Here is an 11,406-nt window from a genome sequence, read left to right as displayed (position 1 = left end):
CTAATCAAATTATAGGGAAATTATGATTATGGCCTCTTTGAAATGCTCCCCTTTTTCCTAAAATTTGGACTTTTTCTGAATGTTGTCCCAGGAATTCTGTAGTTCAAACTGTAGTGCATGGTGCTAATAAAGTCAAGGTCATGGGTTCGATTCCCAGGGAATGCACGAACTTATAAAATGGATTCCTTAAATGCAATGTATTAAAAGTACCTAATAATAATATAAATGACCAACAAGAGACAAAATGTTACAAACAATATTTTCCCCTTCTCGGTTCAGTGCTCTTGGTGGTTTAATTTCCACCAAACTCAATTTTGCATGTCTCGGCAGCTTTGTTTTGGAGACGATGTTGCTCAAAGTCTTCGTAATGCCAACCCATTTGCATGTAAGAGACCAACAAATTTGGCTCCATACGGAAAATACAGGCTGTATCTTTGCAACACTTTGACGTATTGGCATGAAACTTGCTCTGTATGATTGCCATAATACCTTGATCAGTTTGGTGACTACGATGAACAATTCCTCAATTCACGAGTTCACACTAACATATTATGTGATTGAGCAAATAGTAGCATATTTGGCGTGCTGTCCAGAGGGAGGGCTCCGAGCTCGGGTTAAGGCCCGAACCCAGAGAACTCCCCCCATCCCAAGAATGGGATGAAATTAGATTAGTAGTGAGGTGTTGGGGTGGAGGTGGGATGCTGGAAAAGTGTTGTGGAACTGAGGCAAGTTGGCTGTATAAATATACGTATTGTGCTTGTTAAGGTGATTAGCTGACGGGCTCCACCTGGGCCAGACTGATTGATTATCTGATCGTGCTCCTCCCAAACCTTGTTAATAAAACATGGTTTCATTTTTGTTTACTGTTCCCCCTTCTAAATGTGTCCAATCTATGCCAAAATTGGCTCGCATCATATTCAGATCAAATTCAATCATCAAATGAATGTTAGGTGCTCAGCACAGTTCTCCAAAAATATAAGTTGGCAAATGGCAAATGAGATCGGAAAATTGTTTTGTATATTGACACAAAACTTTTGTACTGACCATATCCACCTTATTTCTAATGTGGCTAATCTGATTTCGGATTTGGCCGTTTGTAATTTGTATGTTGGAGGCTGTTATGTGTTGTTTTTCTGTGCGAACCCAGTCCGTTATGCTTAGTTATATTGACAGTTATCATGATATTTCAATATTTCATAATTATAAACAGTTTTTCAGCATAAATGGTTTTACAGTTTACATTTATTTACCTATAATAGATGAAGAATTAAAAAAAAAAAAAGAATGCTTAACTTCCACGTTGCAAAATAAGGTGATTATAATTTCCACAATGCCCTAATATTTAAATGCGAGTCAAATGCTATAAAGTTTACAATTTGAAAATCTACTCTTGGCCTTTGAATGCTTTTCCTGTATCCAACACTAGGGGTGCTGTGACCAAAAAAAATGCATTCAACATTATATTAACAGCTGTGCTGTTGTTGTTTGTCCCTCTCATTCCCTATGTATGTAATTCTTAATGAATCTATGGCAAAACCACTCTAGCATTTCCATTATTATTAAGTTCATATTAATCCATATGTGAAGGTAAGATAGTGCCACCATCATGCAAGTTCTCGATGTAAAGGTGCACAAGTGTGTGTTTGATGGAATAACTCGCGTACAGGCAGTGGGTGTCTGAACTATGAATGCATGTGATTGTTGAGCACTGTGAATGTGGGGTTTTGTGTTTTTTATTTGGTAAAAAAGTCTCCAGACAGGCAAGCATGCGACCTGCACTCTGATGGTGGTCTCTCCTGTCCTGATGCATGCTACAGGTACAGAAAACCGCATGGTACAGGATACGCTTTTATTCTGTTATGTGCAAACTTCAAATATGGAATGCTAACAAATGCTTCAGTAACAGATAAAAGCAAAATGTTGTTTTGTTTAAAGGGAAAGTGCACCCAAAAATGAGACCGAAAACGCTCACCCTTGTGATGTTCAGAACTGTTTGACTTTCTTTCTTCTGTGAAGCACTAAACTCTTCATGAAGCTGGTTACTATTATAATAAATATATATATAAAAAAAATTGGATTATGGCTTAAGTCTGTTCCTCACATAAAGGACTGTATGACTTCAGAAGATTTGGAATATAGTGGAAGAAGTATGCACTACGTTTGTCCTTTTCTGAGCTTGTCAGTACACCTTAAATGCAATGCATAAAAAGTGAAAATAAAAAAAATAATGTCAAAATGAAATTGACTTTTTTCTCTCAGAATTTCTGGATGCACTGTCCCTTTAAGAGCTCACTCAAACTGATTGAGTGTTTGAAGAAGATTTGTGATGTTCATATTTCATTTAATGATGGAACCAATAGGTACTTCAAGCAGATTTCTGTCTGTTCAAAGAATGTGAAGCTGTTTGGTTTCAGTCTTAATTTTATTTTAGATTTATGATCCATTATTGTCTTATTTTTATGATTCTTTAATGCCACTGCCAAAAGAAAAACCTCTTCCCCCATGTTTCCTTCACTTGCCTTAATTTTCACTTGGTTTGTTTGGATGGTTGGTTGAAACACAGCCAGCTTTGGTTCTCATAAGTCACCCACTGTGAATACTTGTTTTCACAAAAAAAGATTTAGTAACATTTAGATCACACCGTAAACCTGTATCTGTTGATTTGGTTTACTTTAAAAAGCTACGTGTTTTTTTGTAAGTGATTACAGTGATCTCTTCTTCATATGGCCTGAAATTATGTTTAAATCTTGTTCATAGGTGGACATTGAGCTGTTAGCTTTCTTTTGCCAAAGCATTTTTAGCAGACCATTGTAGAATTTGAACGGACTGATTCACGACACTTGTGTAAATCATGTCTGGTGTTTTGTTTGCATTAAAAGTAGATAAATGATGAACAGATTGTTATGTTGTTTCTGAATGTGTATATATTGCCATAAAAATTGCAGTTGAATTGCATCCACTACAAGAGCGTTTTGAGTTTATTTACTCACACTGTTTAATATGAATGTTCTTTAACAAGACACTCCTTTGTCATCTGATTGGTCATTCTGAACACTGCATATTACAGACTATTACTGCCTACTGTTTTTTTTTTTAAGTAATAGGTGAGTATGCATTAGTTAAGGGAAGTTAGGGACTTTTCACACTGCACTTATCCCCGTGTTATCATCGTTCCCCGTTTTTAATCCTGTTTCACACTTAATCCTGTTTCACACTTAATCCTGTTTCACACTTGTCATTTAGAAGCGGGGTTAGTGCCGCTTTTATCCCGGGTTACGAAACATTGCTCTGGAACAAGGTTAGCAGCACTTTTGTGGTGTCAAAGATGCAGTGTAAGAATATCACGGGTAGATGGTTAGCAACCGTCAGCCAATTTAGCCGATATTCACATGCTTTGGACCATTATGCAAAAAGCTCCATGCGCTCAACTACGTCGTGAAGGGGGAGGGGCTAACAGACTCCAATTATTAAAGATGACAAAATAGCATTATAAAATTCACACACTACATGGTTGAGTACATAGTGTATACATGCATAGTGTATAGTGTGTCATTTGGCATGCAGTTAATGGGGAAAAAATTCAATATTTACAATAATTCTAGGAATCAAATATTTTTACTGTATAATACGTTCTACTGGATAAACTGACATTTAAACTAGAGTTGCATACTTAAACCATGCAAGAAGTGTACATAGTATAGGCCTACATAGTGCAGGGCTAGTGTGCTATTCTAAAAATAGTCAATTATAATTAGCACATTACTGCCTCCTAATGGCTAAAAAGCCAAACTCATGGTAAACATGAAACACTGAACTTCAGTGACTGAAGTGGCAGTAAAGCAAACATGCATCCATCAAGAGCCACGGATGAACATTGTTACATAAACATTATAAACATTTTATTCTTTGAATCGCGGTGTAAAGCATGCTGTAGTTTGCGTAGCTGCATTCTGGATTTGGTTTCAGCTTCTAAAGCAGCCCATTGGTTGCTCCTTTTCATAATCGCATTGTCTTTGTTATACTATTCAACAATTTGAGATGCTTCCAAATAGTTTGTACACTCATTTTTCCTTTGTGCAGCAAATTGGTCACATTAATAAAGAACGATTAGCCATGCACTGAGAACCGGACCATGAAATACCAAATTATCTCACACAAGAGCGGGGATCCATTGTGTTGGCGGTGGTCCTCATTTATGGGAGACAGGCTTAGAGGACCAGCCTACCCAGTAACCCACGGCAACCATAGAAACTCAGTGGGAGGAGCCTGTGGGCTTCCATTCACATGATTGGCTGCTGGTAGGTGTTCTGAGGTTGCATATGCTGAAGTGGAGGGGTTGTGTGTAATTTACATGTGTGCACAAGACTATAGGAGAGATCTAATGCTTAATTCATTATTTGTAAACATATTTCCATTATATTGTAATTCTCCCCATAATATTTAAGTATGAAAATGGAAGAAAAATCCTTTTGCATTTTTAAAAGTGCATCTTCATTGATGAGGCCTGACACATATTAGGGACACATTAAGAGTTGAGATTCCACAATTTATTTACATTGATGCTTAAGTCATACATAACATATAATAAAGGCACAATAAATTATATAATCTTCATCAGTAATGTAAATAAATTGTATTATTGATTCTAAATTAATATATTGTATTGTTGTGTTGTTTCAGTAAGGTTTTCTGGAAACGTCAGCCTCTTAAAGAAAGAAAGAAAGAAAGAAAGAAAGAAAGAAAGAAAGAAAGAAAGGAAGGAAGAAATGAAGAAAGAAAGAAAGCTGTTGGTCTAACCATAATGAATAATGAAAAACAATAAATCAACACAACATATTTCTTAACACCTGTGAATTTATTTAAGAGAATAAAATCATTAAGGATAGATTACTAAATAAATGAATAAATCATGTATTGTACTTTATTTTTTATTATTAAGGATAAACCAGGCCAGGAGTCATTCCTAAGTTAGTGGAAATGTTGAGATGTTGAAATTTGATTTGATTTGATTTGCATTTTAATTGAACTGAATTAATAAATAAATCTATCTGCTGGTCTAACCATAATGAATAAAGGGAAAAAACAGCTATATTAAAAATTTTATTTCTGATTTAAAGCTGCAGTCAGTACGTTTTGCCTCTTTGTCGCCATCTCTGTTTGAAAACCTGCAATTGCAGTTATTTGCGCAATTATCTTCCTTGCGTGGGTTGTGTGCCGTCACGGCTCCTGCACGGATTAATCTAATGTTTTGAGGTGAATGTGTGGCTCAGTGTTGCCAAGTCCGCGGATTTCCCGCGGAATTGGGCTTCATTATCACTTTTGCCGCGGGTTGTCTTTCATGTCTGCGGGTTGAAGCAACCCTGATTATGTGATATTTAGCCCGTGGAGTGCGAATTTTACCAGGGGAACCCCGCCAAAAACGTGTATTTTACCCCCCGGAACACGATTTTTAACAGGGAGCCCCCCTCGAATTGCGATTGGGCTAGTTTTGGGCTAGTTTTGAGTAGCAATTGGGCAGGTTTTGTTGTGAAAACCTGGCAACCCTGGTGTGGCTGTCAGTCACCGCACTGGTGTGGATACAGTGTACTTCGGAATCACAGATTCTAGCCTATGTCTAGGAATATATGACCCAAATAAGCATTTTCACCGAATATTGTCATCTGAACAAGTAACAATTCTGCCACATTTGTTCTGACCAACTGAGGAAAAAAGCATTACAATAAATCGTGCTACCAATGGTGATTAAATCTAAAGATCGGTTAGCTCATACCACATCAAACCATGCAAATTATTATTATTGTTATGCTTTTTTCTCAAATTGTTAATGTTAACAACATCAGCATTGCGTGACTATGTGTATAGTGTGTATTAGCGTGTAGATTTCAATTTCTGTACAGTCTAATCTCTAATTGTCATACCATTCGAATTTCATATAAAGAAATTCTTTTAACCCAAAAGGCAAATTATTCTTCCTTCGAACTGGTTTTCTTTGGAATACAAAACTTGTGTAATCCCACGTATGCTATCTGTAATCAGATGCACATTTAAAACTGGAATATAATCTAATTTCAGTTACACGTGTTTCATAAACACATAATCCTTTTTGGATTACAATCCGCCATCAAAATGATAAATTTAATTATTCCAGCTGCTGTGAGAAAAGGTTATAAACGATCCGCCACCTGCTATATAGCATACCGGCCAGGACAACTTCTTTATGTTTACAGGCGTGACGTAATGACGCAGCGGCATGCTCGAATTTCCCGTGAATTCCTACCAGTACCACTCAAATGAAAAAACATTATTATAAGCTAACCATTGTGAATCAGGTTAAAGTAAGGCGATAGTTTTGAACACTGGCTGGTTATGTACTTGCTCAAATATTGATTTTGGATCATTTTTAACCAAAAAAAGTTACGCACTGCAGCTTTAATTAATATGAATTGTTTATTTGAACAGCAAAATTATTTGTATATTATTATACAAAATGTATATTATTCAAAAGAGAGACCTCAGAATACTATCAACAGTCATATAAAGACCTTTTTTTCAATTTGTCATATTATACAGAAAATTTTACTCTTGTTATTGCTTTTGTGCTTCGCCAAAATATTAATCAAAATAATTGTGTAATTCTATAAAAATAGATGTAAAATATAAATCAATAGAAATGTAATTGTTTCCCTAACATTTTATCTAATCAGTCTGGTCCTGCATGTATGAAGATGTGTGTGTGTGTGTGTGTGTGTGTGTGTGTGTATGTTTATGTGGTTTGTGAGGACACAAATTTGTATAATAACATGGGTATGACATAGGTATTACAACGAGAAGGTGATTTATGAGGACATTTTCAGTGTCCCCATAATTCAAAAGGCTTATAAATAATTCAGAATGAGTTTTTTTGAAAATCTAAAAATGCAGAAAGTTTCCTGTAAGGGGTAGGTTTAGGGGTAGGGTTGGTGTAGGGCAATAGAAAATACGGTCTGTACAGTAGAAAAACCATTACGCCTATGGAGAGTCCCCATAAACCATAAAAACAAACCTGTGTGTGTGTGTGCGGATCAGGGTGGGGTGTTGCGCATGCACAGTGGCTTTGGCCGTGTAAATCTCCGTCAGTGTCTGTCTGGAGCGTCCTGCCGCTGCGCCGGAACAAGAGATAAGAGCCCGTCACCTGAAACATTTCATCGTCCACCTTCAGAATCTCTGCAGGATTGTCTGGAAACCTTCCTCCATCGCGTCCGGTTAGTTTTGTGCCGACGGCGGCGAGTGTCATTGAGCTGCGGGGCGTCACTTCTCCAAACGCGCATCGGGAATCATTACGCGTGCGGATATCCAGCCATCAGCGCAGCGATGTCCGGATACCAGGGCAAGAAGAACATCCCTCGCATCACAGTGAGTACAAATCAACAAAAAGATGGGCTGAAAACGCGCGCGATTAAAGCGACAAAAATATGAGGGCATGAAATGACAGCGATATAATGGCATTTCAACGCTGAAGCGACCAAGTTATATGTGGTCCAGTTATGTCAATACCATTCCATCAGATGTAGGATTACTGTCACCCCTGGTTTCTGTGTATGATGTGCTCAGGCCCACTTTAATGTGTTTCTTTGTGGGTCACCCTTTGGAGCTCTATAGGTCACACTGGATTCATTTGTTATCTTGTGGAAAGCTATCAAGAATGCATGCATTATAAAACCTCATTTAAACAGAATATGATGCATTATTCCTGGGCATAACCATAACCTGCCTACTTTAATTGCATATTATAATTTATTGAATTAATTTATTCAGTCTTATACTGCTGCAATGTTATGTTCCAAATGATTGGAGCATCTTTGTGACTGGTGATTTAGGATGGTGAATGATTTCAGTGCATTTTATTTTTCATTTCACAATTGTATGGGAAGCTTTTAAACATGCATGCATTAATTTAGATCCTAGGGTTATAGCGTAATGCATAGCCTTAGAGAAAATAAACATAATTCTTAGGCATTATCTCCAGTGAATATGAAGCAATGCATCTTTGCAGTTCCTTGGAAATCTTTGTGAATTGTGATTTTGCATGCACTGGAAACATTCATTATAAGTATGTTTCAGTTTATTTCAAAACAACTTCACAGACAGCTTTTAAACATGCATGCATTATTTTAAGATCCTAGGAATATGCCCTAAAGCATAGCCTTAAATACGTTTTTTTTTTAATCCTATACATTTTTGCACAATATCTTGCCTCTATAGTGAATATGAAGCAATGCATCACTGCAGTTCTTTGGAAATCTTTGTGAATGTGGTTTTGCATGCATTGAAACATTCGCCATCATAAATAGGCCTATGCTTCATTTGATTTACAAACAAGCTTTTAAGCATGCATGCATTATTTTAAGATCCTAGGGATATACCATAATGCAAAGCCTCAAATAAAGTAAACATATTTTTTAGCTATCCTTACAAGATATGTATCTTATCTCCAATGAATTTGAAGCAATGCATTATTGCAGTTCTTTGGAAATCTTTGTGAATTATCGTTTTGCATGCACTGAAAACATTCACCTTCAAAATGTCATTTAAAAAAATAAACTAGCTTATGGAAAGCATGCATGCATCCTTTGGGATGTATCATAACCTCAAATAAAATTGAATCAAATCAAACCAAACATTATTCACTCTTCCAACAGAACCTGTTTCAGATTTAGTAGCAGGAATGTGTCTTACAAGATATATCACCAGCCGTGCATGCATCAACAACATTCACCTTTAAGAGTGCATTTCATTAATGTAAAAAGCAGCTTCAGTTTAGCTGCCAGTACAATGGCCTCCACCCCCACCCCCACTGTGAGCCAGAGCTGGTTTGATAGCCATGCTAAATGCAGAGAAATGAATGAAAATCCTCTTTTGAAAAGTAGGTCATTGAATGTAAAGTGTGTGTCATGGTATGTGGTGATACATGCCTGTAAAACGTCTTCAGTCCACCAGTGACCTTTATAGCCCAAAGATAGCATGCACTGCATCGATATTCACTGGGATTGTTTTAGAGGCGGCGCTGATCAGTTAGCGGAGGCCTGTAGGAACGGGCAGATCTGGGACAGGTCTCTCTTTGCCGTTAGATCTTTCCTTTAGCTCTTGGATGTCAGCTAAGCTTCAGCCATCTTAAAGGATGGTGATAAGACTGCCAGTGGGTGGCAAACACCGATACAGTACTGCACACTCAAAGACTTAAAAGGAATAGTTCATGTTATGTCATTGTTCTAAACCTGCATGCAGTTAAATCAGGAGAGCTTTTGAATATTCATGCAGCTGTCTTTTATACAAGGACATTGTCTGTCAAGCTCCAAAATGAACAACAAAAGCACCATTAAATATTATGTAACTGGTCCATAAGACTTATGTACTATATATTTCAGTTCTTCTGAACACATGCCAGCTTATGTGAGGAACAGACCCAAATTTTATTTGAGCAAATCTTTAAAATCTCATTTGCCTCCAAGTTTGGAAGTTGTCATGAGCAGCTGTGCATCAAAAACGAATGTAGCTCCAGTTAAAATATGTGGAAATGTGAATGAGATTGTATGGAAAAAAGCTGCATGAAGATTCTTAAAATGTTCATGCATTTTAAAAGACATTCAATAAGAAAACCATGTTGGAAAAATATGAAAAATAAGATGTCTTGTGATGTGCACTGATTTTTTTTTTCTGCATTCCTATTTATTTAGTTGCCAGCTGTAGTTGATGTCATTTCAGAGGCCGGAGCAAGTTGTTACATGTTGATGACAGATTTCAGACAATGGAAAGATGTCAAAATGTTTCTTCTTTAGAATAATGTGCACTGATGTATAGCTTGATATATGAAATATAAGCTGGAAAATCAAATTTCAAATGGAACAGCTTATTGAAACTTTAGACAAAATATTTTTACAAATCTAAAAAATAAGTTTGCATATTTTTTGTTGATAAATCAGGCTTTTATGGCTCATACTGTATGACATAGTGAGAATATGGAGCTCAGAATTTTATTCAGAGGCCCAAACATTTTACAGTGAAAAGAACCACGAGGTGGATGTTTGTACAATTATACTAAAAGGCTTTTTTTATAAACTATCAATCAGACAACAGCAGGCTTGTAGTAGATTGTATAAAACAGGTTTTTCAGCAAAGTTGTCATCATGTTGATCATTTCACGACCTTAGAAATTCATGTATAAAATATGATACAGTAGTCTTTATAGGGTTAAGGAAGTACCTAAGATAAAGTTTGATGCAATGTTGGTTTTAACTAGAAATGTGACTTCGTTTTTTATGCCTGCGCATCAGTATGTCTGTCTTTTTATTTATTTTTTAAAAATAAATTTAACTTAATTTTAGGATTATCTGACAATGTCACATCGCCACCACTCGTGACAAACACGGCCTGAACACTCCATCCTTTCTATCCGAAACACACACATACTGTGGAAAGCCGTTTTAACATGTAATCTATAAATATCTATTTTCATGGACCTAGTTCTTCTTTTTTAGATACTAGCATCTTTTCCATTAAGTAATAGTACTTATTCATTAGGTACTAGTGCTTATTCTTTAGGTACTAGTGTCTTTTGTAAAGTTACTAGTACTTATTCATTACATACTATTACTTATTCCAATAGTGACTAGTATTTAATTATACTCTTCTTGTTAAGAAAAAAATAGAACTAGTTCTTATTTTTTAGTTACTAGTAACATTTTAGACCAGCGATATCCAGAACTTAAAAGATACTAGTACTTTTTAAATTTGCGTTTATGCCCAGTATGGTAATTGTATGTTGAATATTAATGAGCCAGCAATATATAGGAGAGAGATTAGACAGGAAACGGAAACAAGGAGATGGATGTACTTTTTTGAGGAAACCACATAGAAAAGAAACAATTATTTGTACACAAGCACAGAGAAAACGCATTTTTGTCAGTTTTGTAAACACTGTAATTTCGTAAACAAAGTAGCCTAATGGGTTTGTTTGTTGGTATTTCGAATAAGTGCTAGTATCTAATAAATGTGTGCTAGTATCTATTGAATAAGTACTGGTATCTATTTAATAGGTACTAGTATCTAATGAATGAGTACTAGTTTCTAATAAATAAGGACTAGTACCTAATGAATGAGTACTAGTATCTAAAAATAAGTACTAGTATCTAATGGATAAGTACAAGTATCTAATAATAAGTACTAGTATCTAATGAATAAGTACTAGTGTCTAATGATTAGGTACTAGTATCTAATGAATGAGTACTAGTATCTAATGAATAAGTACTAGTACCTAATAAATAAGTACTAGTATCTAATGAATAAGTACTAGTACCTAAAAAATAAGCACTAGTATCTAATGAATAAGTACTAGTATCTAAAGATTAAGTACTAGTATCTAATGAATAA

At 35.8% G+C, this 11,406-nt stretch overlaps 1 protein-coding gene across 1 annotated transcript in view; it reads left to right on the top strand.

Moving 5' to 3' along the window:
- Positions 1-7,053: 7,053 nt before the first annotated feature.
- Positions 7,054-11,406, top strand: part of LOC107552153 (dihydropyrimidinase-related protein 2-like) — a 44,072-nt gene continuing 39,719 nt past the window's right edge. Inside the window, exon 1 of the mRNA XM_016233982.1 lies at positions 7,054-7,392. Within this exon, the coding sequence (XP_016089468.1) occupies positions 7,081-7,392 (312 nt within the window). The 5' untranslated portion in view covers positions 7,054-7,080. The remainder of the gene's footprint in view (positions 7,393-11,406) is intronic.

The sequence above is a fragment of the Sinocyclocheilus grahami genome, unplaced genomic scaffold (assembly GCF_001515645.1).
Source record: "Sinocyclocheilus grahami isolate Dianchi unplaced genomic scaffold, SAMN03320097.WGS_v1.1 scaffold442.1, whole genome shotgun sequence".
Taxonomy (NCBI): domain Eukaryota; kingdom Metazoa; phylum Chordata; class Actinopteri; order Cypriniformes; family Cyprinidae; genus Sinocyclocheilus; species Sinocyclocheilus grahami.
Note: the sequence above shows the minus strand (reverse complement) of the source record. Positions and strands in the feature narration are given on the sequence as shown.